At 39.5% G+C, this 25,761-nt stretch overlaps 2 protein-coding genes across 3 annotated transcripts in view; both read right to left on the minus strand.

Annotated features, from left to right (window-relative positions):
- The window catches only part of LOC119767078, a 34,425-nt gene extending 25,163 nt beyond the window's left edge, over positions 1 to 9,262 (minus strand). The window contains exon 1 of one of the 2 annotated variants that reach the window (XM_038254567.1): positions 8,726 to 9,262. The gene's annotated coding sequence lies outside the window, so the exon portion shown is untranslated. Of the gene's footprint in view, positions 1 to 1,732; positions 1,820 to 8,725 lie in introns of those variants that run through there. The other variant, XM_038254566.1, reaches the window with a different exon arrangement.
- A 5,832-nt stretch (positions 9,263 to 15,094) lies between these two features.
- Positions 15,095 to 24,903, minus strand: LOC6031996 (actin-like protein 6A). The gene is made up of 4 exons (XM_001842613.2): positions 24,569 to 24,903; positions 24,364 to 24,497; positions 24,078 to 24,299; positions 15,095 to 15,927 (listed from the first exon to the last, which is right to left on the minus strand). The coding sequence occupies exons 1-4, from the start codon at positions 24,765 to 24,767 to the stop codon at positions 15,214 to 15,216; spliced, it is 1,269 nt and encodes a 422-aa protein (XP_001842665.1). The 5' UTR covers positions 24,768 to 24,903; the 3' UTR covers positions 15,095 to 15,213.
- Positions 24,904 to 25,761: the final 858 nt, after the last annotated feature.

The raw sequence follows: 25,761 nt of genomic DNA on the forward strand, positions 1-25,761 counted from the left end.
GATTTCCCTCAAACATCACGTTGCACTGCCGCACTCTGATTGTGGTTCTGCATTCAGTAAAAGTTAATTATTTTTTAATCAAGTGTCAGACAAGTGCCACATGTGTTCAATATCCTATCATGCTCCTCTGGTGGCTAAAGCCAACGCGTGCCAGCTAAAGTGTGACCCGGTTGTCCACTCTAATGGCATGCAAAAGGGACGGCAGAAAGTGGACAGTGAACTGAACTACTCTGTTGGAACTTTTCCAGCAGATTCTGCAGTAGTAGAGGGAAAATTCTCTTTGAAAATGTCATTAAATTAATGATCTTTGTTTTTTAAATGTTTTTAAAACTACTTTATTTTTTTTTATTTTTCTGATTGCAAGAAAAGTTATTGAAATTGTAAATATCGAATTTAGCAAAATACTGAAATACCGAGATCTGACCTAGAAATAAGTACAAATTGTATTTCTTGAAAATATTCCTTCCTTTGTCAAAAAAAAATTAAATCCGTTTTAATTGTTTTTTTTTTAAATTGTTGTACTTAGACAAAATAAATTTTAAAACATATTCCACGATTTATAGAGAATTTCTCCACAGCAGAATGTTGTGCAAATTGATAAAGTTCCCTCTTGTTCAGCCAAAGTTGGCCTTGCCAACAGAACGAGAGCAATCGGTCAATTCATGTTATGCAAGTGGTAGGGTAGAGTAGTCATCAATGAGACACGGGGAACAATGATAAAATGGCTCTCACAAGTCGTAGTTTCAACCAATCAGGCTCATATTTGGGAGAAAGTTGTGTCTACTGGATACACGTCTGCTATTATAGTGGCTTTGGTTATGGACACTCCCTTGAAAAGTAATTCATAAATGTTTGATTCTGGGGTGTAAAAGTAAATTGTGGACAAAAATTACTTTTCGCTCGTAGGCTGCCATTTACACCAAAACTAATATTTCTTCAAATTTCTTTCGACGTTCCATATGGATTGAGTTGGGCTACAATGTCCTTTCATTAGGTTTGGCCAAAATTTAGAATATACCCAGTATACAGGACTGTCTCATTGTTCCCCACTCATTGCAGCTCATGGTTAACAATGAGACACTTTGATTTTTCTTCATTAAACTTTTCAAAATCTATGGAAATCTTTCAAAACATGAATTAAAAGTGATTTTTGGCATATTTATAGAGTTTTAACTTCATTTAACCAAAAATATAAAGTTATTTGGTATAAATATACGAATTTTACAAAATTTAAATACTTTTTAGTATAACTTTTGTTAATTAAAGTTTCATGTTGGCACAATTGCTCTAAAATGTTCAAGGCAAGTTACCTGCAATGGAACAATACAAAAACATGATGTTTTACTAGAAAAATCTTGATTTTCGTAGTGCGTCTCATTGTTCCCCAGCTGTCTCATTGTTCCTGCCAAGTGCGTGTACAATGAGACAGTTGAATAACTCTGGCTGTAGATGTCGGATCGATCTCATATTTTGGTCAATGTTAGAACACATTAAAAGAAAGAAAATGAAACAAAAAGCTCATTAAAACATGCTGATGAAAAAATGAGAAAAATCTTTGAAAGTTGAAAACCAAAAGTGTCTCATTGATGACTACCCTACCCTAATGCTTTTTGCCCGAAATTGAAAATTTAAAAGCTTTTTAGTATGGTGCAAAAACTTTTAACTGTCAGTTTCTTCACCCTCGTCAAAAATATACAACAAATTAACAAAAAAAAAACTACTTGTAATGCACCTGATGCCTCTCCTACGGGTTCAACTAGTTCCTCGTTTCAAAACCAAACACAAACTGAATCTCCTCCTCCCTCAACTAAACTATTCATAACATCTTCAACCCACCACCACCACGGTCTAGACTGGAAACCACACACGTGCACAACGGTTGTAATTTATCGACAACACTGCACGAATAGTAGTTTCCAGCAATCGATTGGACTTTGAACCGTCGTCACACTTCTCAACTCTCAACGTCGTCGTTGCATTTATTTTTTTTTTGTTTGAGCTCGCTCGTAGAAATATAGGTGACGCTGTGCTACAGAAGGTCACCGGAGGAATAGGCGAGCCTTCCGTACGCACTTTGATCGTGGCAATTTCCTTTCGAATATTTTAGTATTCAAGAAAAATGGTAGTTAATTTGCAAATTAAAACAAACAGTGTTCAACTAATAACTCAAACTTGTTGGACGAGTCTAAATTCCGCAAGCTCCCGGCTTCTGTCCACCCTCAAGTTGTGCTTCTCTGTAATCCTGTTTCGCGAACCGGCCAACCCAAGTGCCTTTTTTGTAAGGATTCTTGATTCGAGTGAAATCCAAATGTTCCAGACGCAAAAAAAAAGTATTTTATATCAGCAACTGGTTTTGGCATTTAAAAAAGATAAAACTCATTTAGTGTCAAGGTCACTTTCGGAAACATAAATAAATGAATTCAATTGGTCTGATGTTGAATCAAACTTTTCAGAAGAATGCAAAAAAAATAAAAAAAAAATTATTCGCTCTACAGCATTGTCTTGGCATTTTCGATTGCGAGATTCCTACTGGAAACTAGGTGTCCGAAGGCTTGATTGTTGAGGCAATTGCAAACCTCTTTTTACACCTTAGCTTCCATCCACCCCGGGATTCGAACTGACGACCTTTGGCTTGTGGGTCCAACTGCCTACAAGCGACTCCACCGAGGCAGGACCCAGGGAGACGACTCCTATACCTGGACTGAGCTAACGACCTAACCTCTAGGTTAGACCGGGGCCAACATTTACTTCCCCGTCCGACGGAAGGCGTGGTCAGACAAATCTCGTCTCGAAAAATGTCACCGGGACCGTCTGGGATCGAACCCAAGCCGACTGGGTGAGAGGCATCCACGCTTACCCCTACACCACGGTCCCGGATGCAAATCAAATATTGTCATGAATAAATCTTGAGAAAAATTTCAACTTATATTTTCTCCAACATTATAGGAATAACTTTTTTTCTAATTCGACTAATGGCCACTACATTTCGATTTTCATATGCACGGTACACGAAGCCGTTTTTAATTGGGTTTCAATCCAAAAACCTAATTTCCTAAGTAGTGATTTTTTCAGCTCAATGCCCTTGAATTTTTCCAAACTAAAAATCTTTGTTTTGTTTTATTTTAGAGATATACAGTAATTCCTCACAAAAACAGCATGTTTTTCTGGGGGTTCCCTGGCCGAAATAATTAGACCCGTATTTTTTTGTTTGGCCATTAGGGTGACCTACGCCGTGTTACTGAAATTAGATAAAAAGAATTTAAGGGTGATCACTGGTCTATTGCCCGGCCACTACCCTTGTAAATACCACCTATTTAATATGGGGGAAACTGCAGATTCTATTTGTCGATTTTGTCAGATGGAAACAGAAACATCAGAGCACTTGTTATGCAATTGCGGTGCCTTGATTCAAAGCAGAATTATATTTTTTGGGAAAGGGGTCTTACAGCCCTCCAACTTTATTAGGTTCCGTCCCAGTAGGGTAATAGACTTCATCAAAAAGGTCGACCCTAACTGGGACAAAATGCAGTAAACAGGAGCTGCCCCTCACCGTTCCATGGTGATGGGTTAACCTGATTTGCTATAAAAAATGGGGCACACCACAATATTCCTATAATTGGTCGCAGTGGTATTAAGGCTCTACAAAAAAAAAAAAAAAAACGCCGTGTTACGGTGGTCTGAAAAATGGCCATTTTCGTCGATTTTCGCAAAAACCACTTTTTTCGAAAAATCATAACTCCTCCTTTAAAATGCCATTTTGACGGTGTCTGGACCAAAGAGCCTATGTCTGGAAATATTTTTATCGGATTCCCCGGACATTTTTACATAACATACTTAAAAATGGAAGGAGTTCATTAACAGGATTCCGAGATATGATTTTTTGAAAATAAAATCCGTGTTTTTTGACGCGCCGCGCGCAAAAACCGGAGGATGACGAAATTGGTAAAAAAACAACTTTTTTCACTAAAACTGCGATAACTTCAAAATTTCAGCGATGACCTATACATGGCTGGGTACCAAAAGTTGCGTCTTTTAATTACGAAAATTTTGGTACCCAAACATCTATCAACTTTGTAGAACATTATTATACTCTAAAAAATAACTCTGCAAAGTTAGAAAAAATGCGAAATTTTAAAGTGAAAAATTTTGTTCTAAACGAAAAAAATAAATACATAAAAGTCCTTTTGACACAAAATTTCTATCTCAACACCGTTTCAGGCTGCAAATTATTGAAAAACACCTCTTTTTTCGCATGTTCAAAAATGGAAGGGGTCGTACCGCCCCTCGGCCACGAGATATCAAAAAACGGACCTTGGATTCGTGATCAGGGACAAAAGTTACCCCTTATGACAAAGTTTCACGCAAATCGAAGAGGGGTCGGGGCAACTGCTGTAAGAGTTGGCGGAGATTTACCCTACTGGAAAGCAAAAAATGAGTACAGTGAAACCTCTTTTTACGCGGTGCGTTACGTTTTTCTTATTTGATTTTTGATTTCTCTGAAATAACGCAACGTTTTTGCAATCTTTTAAAAGCAATTTGTGTTTTTCAAGCATGCAAAAATATTGCATAGTTTTAGAGAAATCGATAAAACAAAAAGCGTAACGCCACCGCGTTACGCTTTTCTGACCTTTTTTGAAAAACAAAACTAATTTAAATAATTTAGATAATTAAGTCAACTTAAGGACAAAATGATGAAAAAACACATGGTTTACAATATCGTTTAGCAAACACTCGTAAATTATTATAAGAAAGAAAGCTCGCATTCAATTAAACAAAGTTATTCTTCAACAACTATCGATTTCTTAGATTTTTTAAATTGGCCGAAATTCATGTTTAATCCAAACACAATCAATATACAGTCCAGACTCGATTACCAGAAGTTTTGTATGGGACTTCGGATAATCGAATTACAAACAATTTTTTTTTTCGTTTTTTTTGTTGTTCTTGGTTTAAACATCAAATTCGAGTTCTGCGACCCCATTTTAGCATAGCATAGCATAGCATTGGTGTCTACCCGTAGCTGCTACTTCGTTATTGACCAGGACCCCCAAACATTGCTCCGTGGACCACAGATGAAAAGTAGGAACCAATCATCACCCCTTCGCAATTTTCAAAGGTCCCTATCGTGCTGATCAATACCGACGCCGGCCACGACCAGTGGTAAGACACGGGGAAGTGGATGGGAATGTTAGCCGACACTTGAGTGATGGGACCGCCAAATCGACTGCGTCTCCGACAAAATATCACATGAGTTTAGAGGGGTTAGTAAGATGGGTATGAGGTCAGGATTCACTGTGGTAGGTGATGCGACCATGAGCAATTTGTTTATGGGTTGAAATTTTAAAAATCTTAGGCAGCCGGCTGCGGAAAGATACCTATCTAGGGATTTAAATATAGTATTAATTCGACCGCGATTCTCCAGAAATTCTCCGTCGGCGTGCCTTCCGATCAACGGTGATGTAGGAAGGGCTTAATTCATTAAAATTATTTTATATCATAAGCCTTAAAACATATCCATCGACGTGCCTTCCGATCCTCGATGATTTGGAAAGGACTTAATCCAGCAATACGACTTGCTTGTCTCAAAAAACAAAAATCGGATCGTTTCTATCGAAAACTATAAAAAGAGAACAAAAATAAAATTCATCGGCCAACGAACGCGCGAACAAAAAATAAATGAAAAAAGAAGAAGAAGAAATCCAATCACCCCATGTACACAAATAGCGACACAAAAGAGACGGAAAAAACGAAAAAAACAGGACTGTGCGTCCACACAGGCACCGCACTACTGATGCCATTATTTAATTACAATGACCAATCACCCCATGCACTCGAACAGCGACACAAAAGAGACGGAAAATAACACGAAAAAAAACAGGACTGAGCGTCCACACAGGCACCGCACTACTCAATTCGAGTTCTGCGACCCCATTTTAGTCAAATTTTAAGAGTTGATTGCTTATTAAATAATAACATGCATTTTTTTTCAATATTTCGTAACCGCCATATTTGCCGCCATCTTGGATTAAAAAAATGCAAATCACTTTAGCGTAGTTTTGGGGTCATACATAAGCTCGACAATCAAAAATAAGACAGCGAAAACAATTTTTTTTCGTGATTCGATTATCCGAAGTGAAATTTTTTCCGAAGCCTTCGGATAATCGAGTCTGGACTGTATATACAATTTTTTAATGGTTTTGTTCGAACGAGAATCAGTTCAAAACGGACCGCCGGATCGAGGTGCTCTTTGTTGCGTTGGCTTCGCATAAGTCCAAGGAGTAACAACTTTGGCCACTCTTGAACCGATTCCGGAAAATCTGCAGATTGTATGGGAAAAGCTGCGTGAAATCAATTTTTAATCACAGGAAGCTGAATAAACAAACAAGCTAAAAACGTCAAGAAACGAAAAATGACTAGGCGAAGTTTGTCGGGTTTAGCTTGTTTAGCATAATTTGTTCGTTCATGCAAACCAATATACAATTATGGCAGCTATCCATACAAAAATACAATAAAATAATATAAAATTAGTTTCCTGAAAATTATTTTTCTTTATTGATTTTGTTATCTTCAGCCAAATTGTTAGTACTCATACGAACAATTTGAGTTATGATGCAAGGGGACCATCCATAAACTACGTGGACACTTTTGGAAATCTACCCCCTCGTGGACAATCGCCTATAAAATATCTTTTTTTATGGAGCCATTTTGTCCCGATTCCCCATTTTTCAATGTTTTTCAAAATCGCTTTGGAGGCACTTGCACTTTTTGGACGTTTTCAAACGTCAGATTTTAAAAATTTTAAAATATTTTTATCGTAAAGTTACTATCAAGTGAATATAGATTTATTATTGATACATATCGACATAAATGTGTAAAAATCAAACGGTTGTATTTTCGACTCTAGATGCTGATACGCAAATAGTTTGAAAAGGAAGGAATCTTATTAGAAAACTTATTTTGAATGTTTAAAAACAATTTTGCTTGAGCAAAAAATATCATCAACATAAATAAATAAAAACCAAGTAGCTTAATTACACAATTACAAACAAAGTTTTTCCACATTTTCCACCATCTTGTCACACATTTCTTTATTCATTTAGAACATTTATAATAGAATTCTTGTTGAAATGAAGAAAAGATATTTAAGAGAATTTTGTTGAATTTATACTAAACTTAATACAGTCCAGACTCGATTATCCGAAGGCCTCGTAAAAATTTCACTTCGGATAATCGAAACATTGGGTAGTCGAATCACCAAATAACATTTTTTTTTCGTTGTCCAATTTTTGATTGTCGAGCTAAAATATGCCCTCTACACAACGCTAAAATGATTTAGAGTTTTAAAATCCAAAATGGCGATGATGTAATGATGAAAAAATGCATTCTATATTTTTTAATGGGCAATAGGGTGCCATCTGTGTTAATTTTGAGCGAAATTGGTTGAGATTAACCCATTGATACCCGAGCCTGAAGATGGTGAAAAAAATGACATTTTTAAATCGCTAATAACTTTTCAGGATCGAGACTTACAGCTTTGGCATGTTCTACAAAGTTGTAGAACATTAAATTTCCAAATAGAATATTTTGGTAAAAGTAGCGCGCCCTGCAGACGTAACCGTAAGACAATTGTGTTTTTCATAATTTTTTCCGATTTTTCCCAAACAAACTTCACCCTCGAGTATCAATGGTGAATGTTAACCGATTTTGCTCATATTTGACCCAGAGCCCTACTGTACCTAGTCAAGTAAAGTGGACTTTTGCTTCACTTCGCTAGGAGACGCTGATTTTAGCGGATTGCAGACTGGATTTTCGCCATGTGATGTGATGATTGTCTAAGCCCAAGTTGCCTAGGAATCGATAATTAGGAATAGAACCAATTTCACCTGAACCAGATTCTCACCACCATGGCAGCCGTCCATTGCCGGCCGCTCCCATCTACACTGCGCACCAGGAACAAGGAAAGGGATTTGGAAGACGGGAAGTGTTGATGCTCCACTTGTTTAAGGGGTCAAGGGCAAGTCACCACGGTGTCCCCAAGTAAGTTTCGCTTGGAGTTGGACGGTTTTTGGGAAGGTGAATAGTCTGAGGAGCCACCCTAGGTGAGTAGTAACGACCGTTTTGATAGTCAAGTAAAGTGGACTTTGATTCTTTGAACTAGTCTCTGAAGAAAGAAAGAAAGAAAGAAAGAAGAACAAACATAATTTACATTTTCTTCATCCCAAATTTAAACCTCCCAGAACATTCTCAGCTGACCTCTCGCTTGCGTAGACGCATGTGTTTTTGGATAGTTTGCTTGTATTTAGGTTTCGTTGCACATCAGGTAAACGAAACCGGACCCTCTTCTTCCAAGAGTAACACCACCATTCATTGTATAGAAAAGAAAGGGCCAAAACAGAACGCCGAAAAAAACGAGTCAGGCTGTGTGGGGGACGAGTGCGATAAAAACGAAGGAAAACAAGCAACTTAAAAATACAAACGCGTCGTATATGTACGACCGAAATGTGTTTTGTAATTTTTTAGGCCCATGTGTTGGTGAAAAGAGGCAAGAAAGATTTTAGGGTGGTAAAAAGTTTGACGATTTTCGACATTTCCTAACAGTTTGATTTGATGAGTTTGAATAAATTATTTGTATCAATGTCATATTAAACATAACAATTTCTTAGGTAATTGCTGAAGCCATTGGCATTTATTTATAGCTCATTAGCATAACACAAGTAGCACGTACCTGGAGAATATGGCGATTCAGCGAGTCTTTCTTCAAGGCACTGATAACGAGTTCACACGACGATTCGGTCTCCTCAGCAACACGCAAAAATATTTAAAAATATCACTATCAATCACTCCACTTATCACTGCTCAATTAAATTGGCACAAACAAAAGGTCAATTTGGGGCAATTTCTTCTGATTCCGAAAAAAGAACCTGGAGCGCAAGGATTTAGGACACCGACTTCAACTCTCGACGAATGACTGGCAAATGAGCACGGGCTGGGTCGGAACCGGCCTCAAAATAGCCCCACACTTTTATAAGCTTGGTCCTGCGTTGGTGTACGGCGTCTCGTCGGCGTGTTACTTGAGCAGAGAAGGTATACGGACACAAGTGAACCCGCAGCTTGTTTACAAAGTTGTTGTTACGATTACTGTACCAGCTCAGCTCAAAAGCAAAGGAAGGAGTCACTCTGCTGCGTAGAAAACTTCAGGACTGAAACAGACACCGTACTAATACCGATCCAGTCAACGTTCAAACTCAGACTGACCTGGAGCCTCTGTTTGATGAGAGAGGCAAGCAACCTCGCACACATGGCCAACCTCTCCTATGGTGTGCGGTTCCTCCTTTGCATATCTGTCCTATATTTGAAGAGTTAATTTAAAATTTTACTTTTGAATAATCTACCTAACAAAGAAAGCACAAAATAATACAGTAGGACAATTTTGCCACTAACAACTAGTTTACTATATAGCTTTGTTTGAGAACTTCCACCCTATTGTCCATATACAGCAATGCCATTTGAAAAGAGCCTAAACCAAAAAAAAAAACAAAAAAACAAAAGTTCTCTGATCGGGCTCAACACTTTTCTTGGGGTTCCTTGGCCAAAATAAATAGACCCATATTTTTTTTTGTTTGGCCAGGCCATAAGGGTGACCTACATCGTGCTAGGGTGGTTCGAAAAATGGCAATTTTCGTCATTTTTCGCAAAAAACATTTTTTTCTAAAAATCATATCTCCGCGCTATTTCATCCGATTTGAGCTGTCTTAGACGCAAAAGAACCATTTGAAAAAGTCGTATGAAATCTTAAAATGGAGTTTTGACCGTGTCTGGACCAAAGAGCCTATGTCTGAAAATAATTTTATCGGATCCCTCGGAAAATTTCACATAACATATAAAAAAAATGGCGATGTCGAACCGTACGTTATCGAGATATGATTTTTTGAAAATAAAAACTGAGTTTTTCGACGCGCCACGCGCAATAACAGGAAAATGACAAAAAAGAGAGAAAAAAAAACAACTTTTTTCACTAAAAATGCAATAACTTCAAAATTTCAGCGATGACCGATAGATGTTACGGTATCTTTTTTTTTCAAATTGAAAAATGCAACTTTTGGTACCCAAACATGTCATCGCTGAAATTTTGAAATTATTTCGTCATTTTTCTGTTTCGAAAAATCATATCTCGGAAACGTACGGTTCGACACGGTCAAAACGCCATTTTATGTTTTCATACGACTTTTTCAAATGTTAAGCTAGGTTTTTGAAACTTCATACTATTTCTCCCAAATGGTTTTTGGATACTGTGGAGATTTTCGCTTATCCAACTTAAACTCGTTACATAAAAATTAGTTGGTAATAAGGCCATACGAAAATACGCGTTTTCAATCATTTGCATCCTGAAATGATCACGGGTTGGGATTTCTGGATATTTCATGACGTGGGTAGGGAGCCCATATGGAGAGGCGAAATGTAACTCTCAGAGTTCCCAGGTTCCTAGATGAGGTGCCCGACGACCCTTTCTTTTTTCTGGATTTTTCCAAAGACACGTTTTCAGTGATTTGTAGCTCAAACCCATGATAGATAGGAATTCGGTGTCAAAGGACATAAGAGTTAAATTAGACGCCTGATTTGATGGCGTACTCAAAATTAAAAAAAAAAATGTTTTAAAATCGCTGCCATGTCTCGTTACTCAACTGTCAAATAACGAGTTTTTAGATAGAAATCCTAAAAAGAATTGTGATTTTTTCCAACAAAAAGGTAGTGTTCACTAATCCCGTGGAATTTTCCATGGCTAATCCAGCTGAGAAAAGCACGCAGCCATTTAAAATCGACGCACAGGCAGTATTTTGGTTTCGTTTTCACTCGGGTTTTGGTTTGTTTTCATTCGGAGAGAATTGTTTTGTTGCAATAAAAAAATAAATGGTCTTCGTATCGTGCTTGTTATACGCGGATAAAAGATGTGTTTGTCCACTATTTTTTTTCCTGGCAAATCTAGACAACTCGAATTACCCGAACAATGGGGGAGGGATAGAAGGGTTATTTAATTTATAATATCATAATATAGGGGAATATAATAATTTAACAAATTATGATGGAAAGCTCTCACCAAGAAATAACATATAGCTCAAATCTTCAAAAGACGCCACGAGGTGGTATCCCGATCGTCAGATTTCAGGTTCTTCTCAGGAGACAGGCCGATCGTTTGACGTGAACACTTTCACTTTTGCACTGAGTATGTCCGCTCCCAACCAATATTTCCCCATGGTTCGGTGGTTCTAACAAAGAAGTTGCACTTGTGGCCTGTTTTGAAAACTGTAGAAAATCTTATCACAAGAAAATGTGAACATTTTGCAAACCAGTTGAAAAACGATAACTTTTAAATTCTCTAGAAGCATTTTGCTTGTTTTGATTGATTTAAAAATCTTAAGAAGTTTTGAAAAAAATGCGTACCGAAAAAGTTTTTTTTTTCTTAAGGGGTTACATACATGTAGAAAATCACCTAATTTTATATTACAGAATATTTGATAAATCCACTCAGAAGATGATTATTAATCACTCCTGAAAGTTTTATGAAGATATTTCATGATTAAACTGAGTAAGAGACGATTTAAGTTCAAAATTTTGCCATGCGCAAAGCGGGCTGTCAAACTTTGTTGGCGTTTTTCTCTGCCACGATACCTCGAGATGGGATGGACCAAATTGGCTGAAATTTGAGGTGAAGACTCTCAAGATGTATCCCGTGTGCATGACGAAGCCCAATTTTTAAAATTAGCTTTTTAAAAAAATACAAAAATCACAAACTAACGGTTTTTTATATGAAAAACACAAAAATATTTTATCTGTTTTTAAAATAAACTTTTTGAAAATCAAGCTTCGTCATGCACACGGAGTCGGTTTAACGAGTCTTCACCAAAATTTTGAGCCGCTTTGGTCAAGACAATGTTGAGATATCGCGGCACCCGTTTTTGGAAACTGCTCACTTGAAATTGCTATATCTCGGCAATGATGCAACCAAATATCTTCAAATTTGTTTTGAAAGTAGGTGAAAATGTACATTTTAATGCCATGAAAAAATAATTAAAAATAAGTTGATGTGTGTGCTCATACTAACCTCTGACTTTTTTGCCGATATACATGTATATAACCCCTTAAGTTTTTGGTTTCGTTAAACCTTTTTTTTTTTTTTTTTGAAAACTAGTGAATGCAAAACAACAAAACATTATTCATTCAAATGTTGAGACTTAGGCTTGTTATATCAATTTTTAAAATATTTTTTTATTTGTTTGCCCCTATCGACACGGCCAGAGCCGAGGGACAAAAACTTTGAAAAATATTTGCATCAGCCTTAAATGAACTACGATAAAAACAACATTAATGGCAAACACTTTTATAAACAATTTAATAATAACAAATAAAATAGATACAACAATACTATCTCTTTCATTATATCAAACGAGCCCTTTTATCAAACTTTCTTGACTTGACTCAAACTTTTAATACCGAAATTCTTTCTACTGTTCCTTTTGAATATCAACGCAGCAAAGGTTCAACGGAACTTTTTTTTTTCAAAAAAAAATCAACAACAAACTGGTGTGTGTGTATTTCGACCCGGACGATTTCGCGATGTTTGACAGTTGCTTTGGAGAATTCGAACGGTGCGGGTCGCGGTCAACACGCCGGTTTTTCGTTGCCGATTCCGTCTTTGTTTTCCCCCCGATTGTGTGTGTATTTCGACCCGGACGATTTCGCGATGTTTGACAGTTGCTTTGGAGAATTCGAACGGTGCGGGTCGCGGTCAACACGCCGGTTTTTCGTTGCCGATTCCGTCTTTGTTTTCCCCCCGATTGTGTGTGTATTTCGACCCGGACGATTTCGCGATGTTTGACAGTTGCTTTGGAGAATTCGAACGGTGCGGGTCGCGGTCAACACGCCGGTTTTTCGTTGCCGATTCCGTCTTTGTTTTCCCCCCGATTGTGTGTGTATTTCGACCCGGACGATTTCGCGATGTTTGACAGTTGCTTTGGAGAATTCGAACGGTGCGGGTCGCGGTCAACACGCCGGTTTTTCGTTGCCGATTCCGTCTTTGTTTTCCCCCCGATTGTGTGTGTATTTCGACCCGGACGATTTCGCGATGTTTGACAGTTGCTTTGGAGAATTCGAACGGTGCGGGTCGCGGTTATCACACAGGATTTTCGATTCCGTTTCCGTCTTTGTTGTCCCCCGATTGTGTGTGTTTTTCGGTCCGGTCGGTTTCGCGTTTTCGCATTTTATTTGGTTTTATCTTTCCACAGCCGGCTGTCTAAGATTGAATCATTTATGCTAAACTCAACACCAAATAACCGGGAATAATCTCATCCGCATCATCCGACTGTTTGCCTTGAGAATGCATAATACATCACATCATTAAACAAAATTCATTGATTATTGGGTCGCATCATCATCCTCTATGATGAATCCTGGCCATTACCCTTTCCCACTAACAAAATCCCAAGTAGAAGTAGTTTTCCGGCACACGTGGGGGTGTGGATATCGTATAGAACCCACCCTTTGTAGCAACCTGTGCTAACTAACATTCCCGTCCCAATCCCCTCGAGATCTACAAACTGACATGGCGGGCGCCGTTGGTGGCCAATGACTGTTACCTATTTGCTTCAGATCTAGTTTTAATGATCTTGATGTTTTATCTTTTCAACGCATTCATACATGCTGTTGATAAGGGAAACACCATTAGATCGTTTAAGCGTATGGTCAGTTGTATTGATAGGAGATTACGGTCCTGTTCAGCAACGGAGAAGGACAGCCATGGGTGGTCTCTCATGCTCATGCTCAAAAAAAAATCAACAACAAACTGTTCAATTTGCTGAGCAAGGATCAGGAATGGTGGAGAAGAAAGGCATCGTACAACCACAAATATTTATCATTTTCCCGCAACATCAGAAATTTCTAAACTGAACAATTGGAACATTTCCTCCAAATTTTTACCTGTAACTTGAAATTTTCAGATTTACCTACCAATGGCATACATTCGACAAGCTTGAGTAATAAAAGATTATTTCTTGTGGTTTCGAACAAGAAAAAAAAGATTGAAGCACAGAGACACAGCGACACGACAGACAGAGTGATGGAAAAATTCCAAAATATGTGTGTGGTACCTCGAAAAAATGAAAGTACCATCAGCAGAGCATTCCATTTTATGCTTCTTATCGGAGACATTTCTTATAATAAATGCAGCCGGATCTTATCGTGTGTTAGGAAACAATTAAATGTTGTTGATTTAAGGCGGAGACTGAGGGTTCGCCCTTAGTATCATAAATTGTATCATTGTAATGACAATTCAACTTTCGCTGTAAATAAACAGTCAATCTGATTATAAGTTTCATGTAATCAATCGGCGATTATTTAGAGTTTAGATGAGAAATGTTCCAAGATTAAATCACAAATTCTTTGCACTGAAGACTTCATGTTATCAGTTTTTAAGTGAATCAGTCAAATCATAAAAAATAAATGCGCCATTTTGCTAGAAAACGGTCCGCCAGAACGTTCTTTCCACCCTTCTCCCTTATCAGTTCAAAATCAAAACCAAAAACACACGTTTCTCTCATTTTTTATGATGCCAATCGACATTTTTTCCTCAAATTCCCACCTCAAACGAAACCCAATCCGTTGAGCCAGCGAGAAAAGTCCCACTGCAACCATAAACAATCATCGAAACGACGACGACGCCTCTCGAGGGCAATCAAAGTCCGACTTCTGAAAGAACTAGCAGAACGAGCTCGATCCAGATTGCAATCTCGATGCTCTGGCATTCTGATGGGCCACGTTTGGCACTATCACCGCTCGTTGATGGCAAATCTCGCATTACTATTTAAAACAATGATAGCGAGTGGCCGATTCGTAATCGTCAATGAGCGCGGCGCGGCTGATAAGGGCGGAATCGATGTTCTGCGAAACTGTGCTGATTTAGAAGTGCAACAGCAATTGAACACTTTGTTAAAATCAAAACAAATCGAATCACGCTACGCGATAAACTATCAATTGGGTTCTTTTTTTCCCTTTTATCAGAGATCGCATGTGGCTTTCGGAAAACAAAACAAAAACTGCGCCGTTAGTTACTTACGTTTAAGAAGCACATTTTATCCACAATTTTGTCGTCATCCAGAGGGAGGGTTGTTCAAAGAGTCGGTAAAATCTACTTAAAATCTACCACACACACACGAGAAAAATTCAGGGACACTTCCGCTCGACCTGGCTCTTGCCGGACTCTTCGTACTCCTGGGACGAGATCCACATCTGCTGGAATGTGCCGATGCTGGCCAGAATGGAACCGCCGATCCAGGCCCCGAACCGTCGCTCGACCGATCCGTTGGCCGAGATCATCTTGAGGCGCGTGTTTGACGGGGCGCGGTGCTGCAAATCTCGATTCAGCCGCTCGGGGAAGCCCGGCAGCAGGGTGTTCCCTCCGGTGACCACCACCGAGCCGTACAGCGAGAGACGCACGTCGGCGTCGCACATTCCGACGCTGGTCGAGGCCAACTGGCCGGCCCCGAGCATCGTGTGATCGAAGAGGCTCTCCGCCAGCTTGAATCGCTCCGGACCAAAGTCCTGGTGGTAGCCGTTGGGGAACTCGTAGTGCACGGCCGGAATCTGGGCCGCGGTCCGTTCGTCGTACGGCGTCTCCAGCACCTGCACCGTCGACATCTGGAAGTCCTGCAGCAGACCCTTGAGCATGTACTGCTGCCAGGACGAGGTCAGCTTTTCGGGCAGCTGGCGCGGCGTGAACCGGGCGTTGTCGCGCTCCTTGATGACGTCCTTGGCGGCGATGCCGTACGCCGGCGTCAGGTCGATGGTCTGGCTCTCCAGGTACTGGCGGCACTGCAGCGACAGGTAGTCACCGCCGAGGGGGGACTTGACGACGGCTTGGCTGAGGACGTAGCCTTCCTGGAAAGGGGAAATAAAGGGGGAGAAATACATCAGAATGATCTTCTTGAACTCAGTTTACTGCCAAAGATATGTAACTTAGTACTGTTGGAGTAGTATGTAGTGTATCAAAAATAAAAAAAATCCGTTTCAACAAATTTGCCCAGGTGTCGATTCTATAACAAAAGCTGTAAATATCATGTTATTCGGGTGTTCCGGGTTTACGGAACCGGTCTCTACAAAAGCAAAAAAAAAAAATGAAGTAATAACCCATCAAATGCAAGCAGAGTCATAATAGTTCTGGAGATGCAGGTCATCAAAATCGGAACCTCAAAAAGAATTTTTTTGTCGGTTGCAGCAGATTCTCGATGGCCACAGTGTCCAAAACAGTTTCTCCAGGTCGGAACCGAAATATTCAGACATTCAGACAGACCTTTCATTTGCGGCCAAAAGTACCAAAATCGGTTAAGATTCCGAATACATGCAATCGTCCACAGAATAAGCGCTTCCCTAACACGGACGTTAACTTCAAGTATGTAGAATGGATTCAGTAATAGCGGTCAATAATCAACAAACATTGATGCGCCAAACTTTAACGCATGGAACTTTGACCGTCCCAATCGTGGTTTGATCCCCTATGCCGGCTCCGATCGATAGCCATCGTCATCAATTTGGCCGGGTATACGGTCGGAATTTTGGAAATCGAGCTATTTGTTGTGTCGATAAACGACAAGCATCCATCCTCGGATCCGACGCACAATTTGGTCCTGTGAGCCAGCCGACCGCGACGATGCGCGACTGGAAGCCGTTCCGGTGGAGGCTTTTGCCTGCATCGAAGGAAATCGCGTTGGTGGCGGTGTTGGAAAGGATTACTAGTTCATCGACCAAATTGGTTGTTGGTTCATCATGTGGAGGATTCGGTCTGGAATCGGATTCCATGCGCTCAACATTTGGTCCTTGCCAACAGTGAACACCGTGAAACGTTCCGAGTGGATTCGCAGCGCCAAACGGGTGGGTTTTGTCAGCGTCTTGATCAGCTGCTGGCACAACAGATGGATCACGAAAATGTGACCTCCCCGAGTGCCCACGAAGCAGAATCCGGCTTCCACGAGCGTTCATACTCATCAGCTTCCAGGTCTTCGACGGTGACCCAACCATCGGATCCACCCGTAGCGATCCGTTTATGCCGTTGACAGATGGCCCGGACCTTCCCGGCGTGTCCGTCTGCTTTACCCTTCTTCGTAAAGCAGAAACACTGCGAGCCCTGGAAGCTACTCGTCGGTTTCTTTCACTTACCACCGAAACCGGTTCCGCCAGCAGGGTAGTGGTGCCGTCTCGGTGCCTACCAAAATCTCCATCGCGAAATGAATTTTCACTTGCGATTCGCGCACGAAGAATTTCCAACGCCCGTTTATGACAAATCACGTAGCACCGAAAAAGACTACGCCATTTGTGATTACTGTACATAACTGTAGTTGGATCGATTGTATAAGAATAGGGGCACAGCATCTAACTAACTGTAACGTTGGCATATTTTGTTGCTTGCTGGTTTTGTTGCTCTTCAAAACGGTTTTGCATATCTTACACTTTGCCGATCCGTCTTCTCCTTCTTCAATCTGGTTCTTGATTATTGGTGTTTAAGGACACACACACTGCGAGTCCTTTTGTGGACCTTGGAAGTTCAAGGTAGAGACATCTTCCGTCGGTGACAACCAAACGGGATCTGATAAAATAAAAATTCAAATCATGTTCTGACACGGGGGAACTAAGATCTGTTTGAACAGTAAGTTCGCGTACTTTGATTAAAAGTACTGTTCTTTTAACCATTAGGAGAACGCGAGCGGCACGCGTGCCCTGCCGATGCATGTCTGTTTTCAACTGAAATCGAGTAAAAAATAGCGCAATAGGAAATGGGCAAGCAAGTTTCTGTCAAAAGTTTTACAAAATAAGTTTAAAAATCAGCAAAGTGGATGGAGTTAGTTGCGAGTTCTTAACCAACTTTTGATAGAAACTTGCTTGTTCACTTCCTATTGAGCTGTTTTTTCACTCGAAATCGAGCCAGAGGACATCGGCATGACCTTGGTGTTGCGACAAAAACGCAAGTGGCACTCCTCGTGAACACTGCTGCTCTCACTGTGTTTTCGTTCTATTGTATGTGACGACAATCAGAAGTAGAAACAATTGCAACGAGCGGTAGAGCGGACTGATTTGTGCTCCCGCTCACGAAACCGGTGTGCGCCCTTATGGATTATGGAAATTATGGATCGATTTAAGGTTTGCTGTGTCAGGAATATATTTTGAGAACTAAAAGTTGTTATTTTGATTAAAATTAACAGCTTTGTCCTGAGATAGACCGCGATTTTGGGCATATTTTTGAAGTTTTAGGTGATATATTTAGTTTTTTAACTTTAAATTGAGATAAAATCAGTAGTCACTGACAGAATATTTTGGGAATCGTTTTTTCTGACTCAGAATAGTCCCCCAACAACCTCCAGGCGGAATTTCCGAGGTGCATGCATGTTGCATAATAAAGTCCTTCTTACCCACCGTGGCGTAGTATGTAGTGTATCCAAAATTAAAATTAAAATCCAATTTAACAAATTGGACCAGGAGTCGATTCTATTACAAAAACTGTAAATATCATGTTTTCCAGATATTCCTGAAACCGGTGTCCACCTTGGACGACTTATCTATGCGAAAGCAAAATTTTTTGGTAATAACCTATCGAATGCAAGCAGAGTCAACGCTATCGATATTATAGTTGCGGAGACACAGATCCTTTAAGTCGGGGCCTCAAAAAGGACTTTATTCGATTGTAGCCAGGGTAGGTAAACCCTCACCATCGCACTATCGTTGATGCATATTTCGGTGCGTTCCTCGTCTCTTAAAATTTCTCTTCTTTTTCGCAGCCGAGTGATGGTCGGCTTGCTATCGCGAATATCGAAAGCCCATCACATCGACGAGAAATACCCTCTCGCTGGCTTCGATGGAACTATCGTTCCAACCGGAGAGGCACGCACACGAAATTGCTGTATACATACACTGGAGCTCACGCACACAAATGAACTCATTTCTACAGGGCTTGCGGGCGAGAGAATTTCACGATTGCTCTTTCTCTTGCTTTCTGTGCGAGGAGACTGGCTATGTGAGAGATTTTTTTCCGTCTTACGCATCGGTTTGTTCGTTGCTCGCTATTTCATCGGCGTCGTTTTCGCTTCGCTCTCTTGATGCAGTTTTGGGAGAACGCCGAAAATTTGATGATTTGAGCGAGGGACGATATCCAAAAGCCCTCGCCATCGGCGAGGAAACGAGAAAATACCATCCCTGATTGTAGCATTGTATTGTATTGATTGTAGCAGGTTCTCGGAGTCCAAAACCGTTTCTCCAGATCGAAACCGAAAAAAAGACATTCTCATCATTCATTTGCGGCCAAAAGCACCCAAATTGGTTAAAATTCCGAATACATAAAATCGTTCACAGAATAAGCGCTTCCCTAACACGGATGTAAACTTCAAGTACCTACGTAGAATGGATACAATTAGAAACTAAAATTAAACGTTCAGTGCGTCATTCCGATCATAGCACGGAATAACTACTTCGGCTAGAAATTCTCGAACAGCCTTTTGGTAAGAATATCCTTTCTTACGCCTATCGAGAAGCCTTGAGGGCTTTTGTTAATTTGATTTGGTTAACCGCGGTGGATTTTCTTGAAATAATTCGAACTGTCAAAAATCCACCAAAGCATCTACCACATTGATCGCACAAAAATCTGTGGTAGAAAAGTTTCCACCGGTACCCAGACGCGAGGATTTCTTACAGAATTGGTTCTGCTAGAATCTGGCTAGAATGATTCTAGCAAGTCTGTCAGATTTCCGCTAGAATTTTGCCAGAATGTTCTAGCAGAACAAAATCTGTCGAAAATGAAGTCATTTTGCAGAACCGCTTTGTGGCGAATGTGTTTGCCACCAAAACCATCGGCGAACTTGTTCGATCAAGTTAAGTTTTATTTTTCAGTTGAAGAATGATGCCGCGTTTTCCAGCACCGCCTGTTTTTGGTTAGTTAATTTGTGCAAGAGAATGAATCATCTACATTATTAAACATTCCACCTTTTATTTTAACAGGATATTGCGATTCTAATCCTGGGAACCTGGTGAAAATCAACGCCGTTGGCCGGAGCGTCCCCGGGAAAGGTGAGGCACTCCACCATTTGTCATTTGCCAGATGCAGCTCACCAGAATTGGCAAGAAAATCACGGCAGGACGGCGGGAGAAAACGACAACCCATGGCAGCTAGTTTCGATTGTCCGTCCGTCCGTAAGAAGAATCAAAGTGCCACAATGAAACAGTAAAAAAACATTGTTGTAATTTAAATGTTATAACCTTCTTTACTTTACAATAAATAAATGTTTCTACTAATTTTATTTGGTAAACATAATCTAGCAAAACTCCAAAATCTTAAAAAAATCATTTCTGGTAATTTCTAGCAAAATTCTAGCAGGATTCTACCAGAAAATTTTTCTATCTCATTCTAGCAAAATTCGTACAGAATTCTAGCAGGAGGCCTGTCAGAATAGTTCTAGCAAAATTCTAGCAGGATTCTAACAGATCCGGTTGATTTCGCCAGCTCCTGCTAGAACCGGTTATTGCATTTGAGCTAGAATTCTTTGAGAATTCTTGCAAAGTTCTGGCAGGATGATGGCAAAGTTCTAGTAAGAATATTTTCGCTTTGCTAGAATTCTGTAAGAATCCTGTGAGAACGCCGTGACTGGGTAGATGCTTTGGTGGATTTTTGACAGTTCGAATTATTTCAAGAAAATCCACCGAGGTTAACCAAATCAAATTAACAAAAGCCCTTTGGTCAATTATGGTCGATAAATGACAAGCATCCATCCTCGGTTCCGACGCACGATTTGGTCTCCGAGAGCTAGCCGACCGCGACCATGCGCGACTGAAAGCTTTTTCCGGTAGAGGCTTTTGCCGGTATCGATCTAAATCACCACTGGGGTTGAATTCGATCAATTTCATTTTCGGTTCTTCATGCTTCATGTGGAGGACTTTGTCTGGAGCCTGATTCTACGCGCCTAAGATCTGGTCCTTGCCAACGGTGAACACCGTGAAATTTTCCGGGTGGATTTGCAGCGCCAAATGGATCCCCTGTGGACTTGTTCCAGCATCTGCAGACTCAGCAGATCGATCACGAAAACCTCCCCGAGAGCCCACGAATCGGAATTTGCCACCCTTTGATATGTCCAAACAAGCCACCGGATCTCCCTTCCTGGAATCTTGCTTCCACTAGTGTTCATAATCGTCAGCTTCCAGATCTCCGACAGTGACCCAACCATCGGATCCACCCGTAGCTATCCGTTTATCTCTTTGTTCCCGTTTATCCCGTCTGATTTGTCCTTCTACGTAAAGCAGAAACACTGCGTGCCCTTCAAACCAAATTCCCAAATCATAACCAAACCACAAATTCCGGTTTTTTTTTTGTTTTTGAGCCGGTTCCAGCCACCCACTGAGAATTTTGGCTCGAGCCTCGAGTCGATCTGGCTCGAGATCGAGCCTGAATCGAGTCGAGGCTCGAGCCAAAATTCTCAGTAGGCATCGACAACGGGTGTACCCCATTTGGCATAATGGACATTTGGCATAACGGGTTTTCAAGATGGACGTTTGGCATAATGGACGTTTGGCATAATTGGTCCAAGACATCAGGGACGTTTGGCATAATGGACATTCGTTCAAAAACCATCAAGGACGTTTGGCATAATGGACGTTTGGCATAATTATTACTAGCTTGTTTTTTTTTTTGTTAAGTATTTGTCATTTTCACGAACGAAAATGTATATTTTTTACCTTTTTTATATTACTTTAAGAGATTATCATTTTTTTTTCTATAAAAAATTAGGTATCTCTATATTTTTTCCCCAATAGTCAATTCTTTCCTTTTTGAATAATTCACAATAAATCTTTTCAATGAAACTTTGATATTTTTATTAAATAATTAGTATAAAGAAGAAAATATCTCTTGTTAGCTTAAGATTTTTCCCCTTTCAATATAATTAGCAGTAATTTTTATATGAAATTCATGATGAGAAAAACCACTTCTAATTTTCGACAATTGAGCTTTTATAATGCAATTTTCCCTTCTTTTGATCAAAATTTTACTTGAAGAAGGAAATCTCTAAATAAATTCACATTTTTCCCTTCTTTTTCAAATTTAATCTAAAGAAACCCCAGAACTGGGCAGCAATCATCCGACACGAGACTAGCGGAAAGATTCACAGACACAGAGAACACAGTTCTAGATGACAAGAAAAGAAAAAGTTCATCCTTCAAAACAAAAAGTGTTCTCTACGGGAACTGAACCAGAGACCTTTAATAGACTAACTCAATGACTAAACTGCCTTGGCCACAGCAGCTTGGTGACACAAGAGTAGTCAGATTTCGATGTATGACTCTTGTTGCAGATTTACTGTTTCAATTAATTAATTAAATTAATTGTTTTGCAGGTGTGAATTGGTACCATTATTCTATCGAGTTTAGCATTGAGCTCTCTATAAATTTTGATGGAATTATACTCTCGATCCTGTATTTTGAGTGAATGGATGTCGATGTTGCTTTTCTTCAAATATTTTGCAATTAAGTTTTTTTATTCAATTTTCCCATCATTTTTTATATTTAACTTGAAGAAGGGAAATTCCACGAAATTCTCTTATAGATGTTGTCTTTAAATATTTATATAATTTCAGCACATTTTTTCTCTGTTGGTTTAATTTTTGCAATAAAGTTGTTTATGGAATTTTTCCTTCTTTTATTTATTCAATACTAATCTTAAAGAAGGGACAACTGCCCAAAAAAATAAATGCTGATTATATGTTATTTTTAAGAGAGGTAGGTGAAAAGCATAAAAATTTTGCGATAGTCAAATATTTAAAGAGTGTCAAAATGTGAATCTTTAAATTTACTTTTCCTTCCATAAGTTGAATTTTATATAAATAAATATAAATGTTATAAAAAATTTCATAATCGAAGTTAATTGTCAAATATTCAAAAAGTATTGTTTTTAGAGATTTTCCCTTCTAAAAGTTGAATTTAAAATAAAAGAAGGGAAAATTTCATAACTCATTTGTCAAATATTTAAAGAAAGAAAAAATGTACATCCCTTATTAAGGATGAATATTAAAGAAGAAAAAATTGCATAAAAACAATGATTGCAAAATTTTGAAAAAAAAAACAAACTGCCCATTTTTTGAGAGATTTTACCTTATTTTAGCTTTAAAATAAAAGAAGAGCAAATTGCTTTAAAAAATTTAAATGCATTTCGTTAAAGAAGAGCAAAATGTACATACATTCTTTAGGTTGAATTTGAAAAAGGAGGGAAAAGGGTAAACAGTATAAAATCTTTATTGCTTAATTTCAAAGACTGGCAAAACTTACATCACTTTGTTAGGTTGAATTTAAAATAAAAGAAGGAATAATTGAATACAAAAAATTAGCTGCAAAATATTTCAAAAAAAGACAAATCTCAATATTATATATTTATGAAAAAATGCATTTTATATTTATGAAAAATTGCATTTTCAAGCTTTATTAAGAAAAAAAGGAAAAAAAATACATCTATTGCGAGAAAATGACAAAGATACTAGATTTCTTGAAAACAAAAATCATTTTTAAAGTAAAGTTATCTGCTTAGAAAAAAGGAAAAAAAATAGCTAGCAAAAATTATGCCAAACGTCCTTGATGGGTTTTGAACGAATTATGCCAAACGTCCCTGATGTCTTGGACCAATTATGCCAAACGTCCATCTTGAAAACCCGTTATGCCAAATGTCCATTATGCCAAATGGGGTACACCCATCGACAACGGCTTCTTTTCAATCTCCTCTACTTCTCTGTAGACATCCTCGAACAGCCTCTTGGTGAGATTATCCTGCTTCTTCGCCAATCGCAATGAGTCGTCCTTATGATAAACATTTCTTTGATTATAATGTGAGTTGCCTGAGGTCGAGTCGAATAACTCTAGATTTATGTCATCTTAGAATCTTACTGGTTCGACGGAAAAATGTTTTGTCATTTAGACATTAGGAGAATCAAATCATTTCTTGGCCCATAATTACCCCCATTGACGGTGTCGAGCTATTTTCAAAAACCCTTCTTTCAATCGGTCATACTCACATGAACCGGCACGGCCGACGTGTGCGTCGCCCCGCTGTCCACGACCAGGGCCGTGGCGCGCCCGTTGGCAAACGCCGCCAGCACGGCATTCTTGACGAGGAAAAACGCCGGTACGCTGTACTTTTCAAACATCAGCTCCGTCAGACGCTCCCGGTTGTTGCGCACGTTCCAAGCGGCCTCCGAAAACAGCACCGGGTGGTACATCGACTCCGACTGAACGACCTGCCGGAACAATCAAAAGAATCGTTAAGTGAGGTTATACTTGAGCGGATTTCTGCTGGTTTACCTTGGCATACACGTAATCCAGCACTTTCTCAAACAGATCCCAGTTGTCCACCATGCCATCCTTCATGTACGTCTGGATTTCCATATTCGGCCGCGGAACACTGACGAAGGTCGTGTCGACGTAGTATTTGTTAGCTGTCGGAGAACAAAATTCCGTAATCAAACAAAAACATCCAAAAAAAAACACCCAACCAAAAACCCCTTACTGCTGGCCACATTGTTGTCCGCCTTGGTTTCCAGGTCCGAGTTGAGCGCGGCATCCGCCGGTCCCACCCCCACCACGGCCGGAATCTCCGCCTTCGGTGTGTCCTCCTGGGCGTAGCCAACCCGCAGCGAGTGGTGGCCCGGATCGAACACCAGTGCGCCGATCTCGTCCCCACCGTACAGCATTCCACCGGCACTCATCGTGCGTCACCGGAGTCGGTCGGTTCCGACGGGGAAATAAGTGGAATAACACCGAAAATAAGCGAAAATTTTCCTCTCCAAACAAACCCGGCGTCACTCGCGTTTTGATGCCGCTTTTCTTCAAGGGTTTGACGTTTGGGGCAACGAGAAAAGGACTATTCAGTGCGCAGGGCTGGGCGAATAGTCTTTTATTTGGAAAGGTCGTTTTTAACCGAGGGGTGTATTTTGGCTGCAGTTTGAATTGAAGGAGCGTTATAAATGTTTGGCATTATTCAAACAAAACAATGTAAATAGGCAAAATTTGCCCATTACAATATTTAATATTGTAAACAAAGAGTGAATCCTGCTTTTTTTTTATTTCATGTATACATAATTTAAGACTAATCAAGTCAAACGGAATTCTGAAACGGAATTCAATTGGGTCCAAAAGCCCTATAGGTTATAACTTAATTTTTATGTAAAAATGTAAAAAACACGTATGCAAAAATATTGGCATGACAAAATTTAACGATGGATCAACTACGGTCCCTTCGGAACGAGCTGTCAATTAGGATGTTTTCTGTCAAGAAGGGCCGCAAAGTTATTAAAAAAATGAATTAAAAATCCATTTCATATCCTTTGTGGTTGTTGTGAACAATAATATCACCAATTTAAGCTTAATGGAGCACTTCCATTCGAGCAGTTTTTGCTTTTTTCTACGATGTATTTCTTATGTCTTATGTTAACTGTCAAAAACTGCTCGACTGCGGGTGCTCCCAAGGTGCTCCATTGTAAGACCCAATTCGAGCAACAATCGATTACTTGCATGTACCGCATTATAACAGTTATGTCACAAATTTGAAAAGAAAATCAATGGAAAAGCGAAATCTGGAGACTTTAGTCCAGTAAGGCCGTTGCAAATATTTTTCAAAGTTTATGTCAACCCCCCCTTTCCAAATTGGTCCTAAAAATAAGGGGGCAAAATTTTTTTTTCATAAAATATAAAAAATTTAAA

The sequence above is a fragment of the Culex quinquefasciatus genome, chromosome 2, assembly GCF_015732765.1.
Source record: "Culex quinquefasciatus strain JHB chromosome 2, VPISU_Cqui_1.0_pri_paternal, whole genome shotgun sequence".
NCBI classification, from domain to species: Eukaryota; Metazoa; Arthropoda; class Insecta; order Diptera; family Culicidae; genus Culex; species Culex quinquefasciatus.

What these genes read in the sequence shown, in the direction of transcription:
- LOC6031996 (XM_001842613.2), bottom strand. Translation starts at nt 24,767, where the DNA reads ATGAGTGCCGGTGGAATGCTGTACGGTGGGGACGAGATCGGCGCACTG. An exon ending in GGACAACAATGTGGCCAGCA is followed by an intron (nt 24,498 to 24,568) that starts GTAAGGGGTTTT and finishes GTTCTCCGACAG; the next exon opens with CTAACAAATACTACGTCGAC. An exon ending in TGGATTACGTGTATGCCAAG is followed by an intron (nt 24,300 to 24,363) that starts GTAAACCAGCAG and finishes TTGTTCCGGCAG; the next exon opens with GTCGTTCAGTCGGAGTCGAT.